The following is a 1,239-nucleotide window of genomic DNA, read 5'->3' as shown; positions in this document are numbered from 1 at the left end:
CACAAAACTGAATAGCATTTGTTTAGGAGCAGAAAATGGTCAAGTAAAGTCGCCCGTCCGAGTGGTTGCCATCAGATTACCGGCAAAGGAAATCCTTGGCCCGGAAAGCATTGAAAAACACCTCCGTGCCAGGCACATCAAACCGCGCGAATTATTATTAATTAATTAAACCATCTCGCCCACACGGCCCACGCACGACAAAAGAGAAAGGGGGTAAAAAAATGAAGGAAAGCCGACGTGGCCGCCCGCCGCTTAACCGCCCATATAAGCGCAGCATCGGCCGCATTGTGGGCTCAGCCAGCGAGCGGCGCAGCAAGCCAAGCAGCCAAAGCCAACGATCATCGCCTCGTCGTCGTCGGCAATGGAGGATCACTTCGGCCGGAGGATATCCAGGGAGGAGGAGGAGGCGGTGGTGAAGCCGACGAGGAGCTTCCGGTACGAGGACTACAGCACCAGGCGGGTGTTCCTGCGCAGCTACCCTCTACAGTGGGACTCGCCGGCGCCCGGCGGCGGCGTCGACGAGAAGCAGGGCGGGGCGGAGGACGACGACGAGGACCGGTACGGCGACGGCGGCGGCCGCGACAGGCGGTGGAAGCGGCAGGTGGTGGCGGCGGTGGTGGAGTGGGGCGAGGACAAGTTGCTGCTGCTCCGGCGGGTCAAGAAGCGGCTGGCGCTCTACCTCATCGGCTGCCACTACAGCCGCCCCGCGCTGCCGTACAAGTACGGCGGCGGCTCATGCACCACCGCCATGCTCAAGTCCATGTGATCGCCCGCCGCCATGGCGAGCTGGCTCAGCTGCTCGTGTTTGTCCATGATACGCGGCAGACAGTTGTTAGTCTGCTCGTGCCATTAGCCTTTCCCTGCTGCTCTGTTTTGTGCGCCTGAAATACTCTGTATCTATGTGTGTCCCTACGTAGAGGTAATAATAAGAGTTTGTACGAGTGATGAAACGCTCATGTATATACGTATTTTCTTGTGAATTTTTTGGCATATGGTAGATGGACAGATCATACTGATTATTGTTCCAGGAATTTGTCAGAGAAAAGGAACCTCCAATACATACATAGCTTTTCATGCTTACAGGAACCTTCAATACATAGCTTTTTGAGTATGTTTATTACAGGAACCTTCAAAATACATAGCTTGCGAGATAGTATGTGTTTTTCTTGGGATAAGAAGATGATCCTGAGTAAATTGTGCCAAGCTGTTTCACAGGTTATTTTTTTATACGTAGAGCTG

General features: G+C 53.8%; 1 protein-coding gene across 1 annotated transcript; it reads left to right on the top strand.

The window, feature by feature from the left end:
• Positions 1-300: 300 nt before the first annotated feature.
• LOC123152691 (uncharacterized) lies at positions 301-1,025 on the top strand. The gene has a single exon (XM_044572185.1). It carries the CDS (start codon positions 362-364, stop codon positions 764-766), a length of 405 nt encoding a protein of 134 aa, XP_044428120.1. The 5' UTR covers positions 301-361; the 3' UTR covers positions 767-1,025.
• The last annotated feature ends 214 nt before the right edge of the window (positions 1,026-1,239 follow it).

This window comes from Triticum aestivum, chromosome 7A (genome assembly GCF_018294505.1).
Source record: "Triticum aestivum cultivar Chinese Spring chromosome 7A, IWGSC CS RefSeq v2.1, whole genome shotgun sequence".
Lineage (NCBI taxonomy): Eukaryota > Viridiplantae > Streptophyta > Magnoliopsida > Poales > Poaceae > Triticum > Triticum aestivum.
Note: the sequence above shows the minus strand (reverse complement) of the source record. Positions and strands in the feature narration are given on the sequence as shown.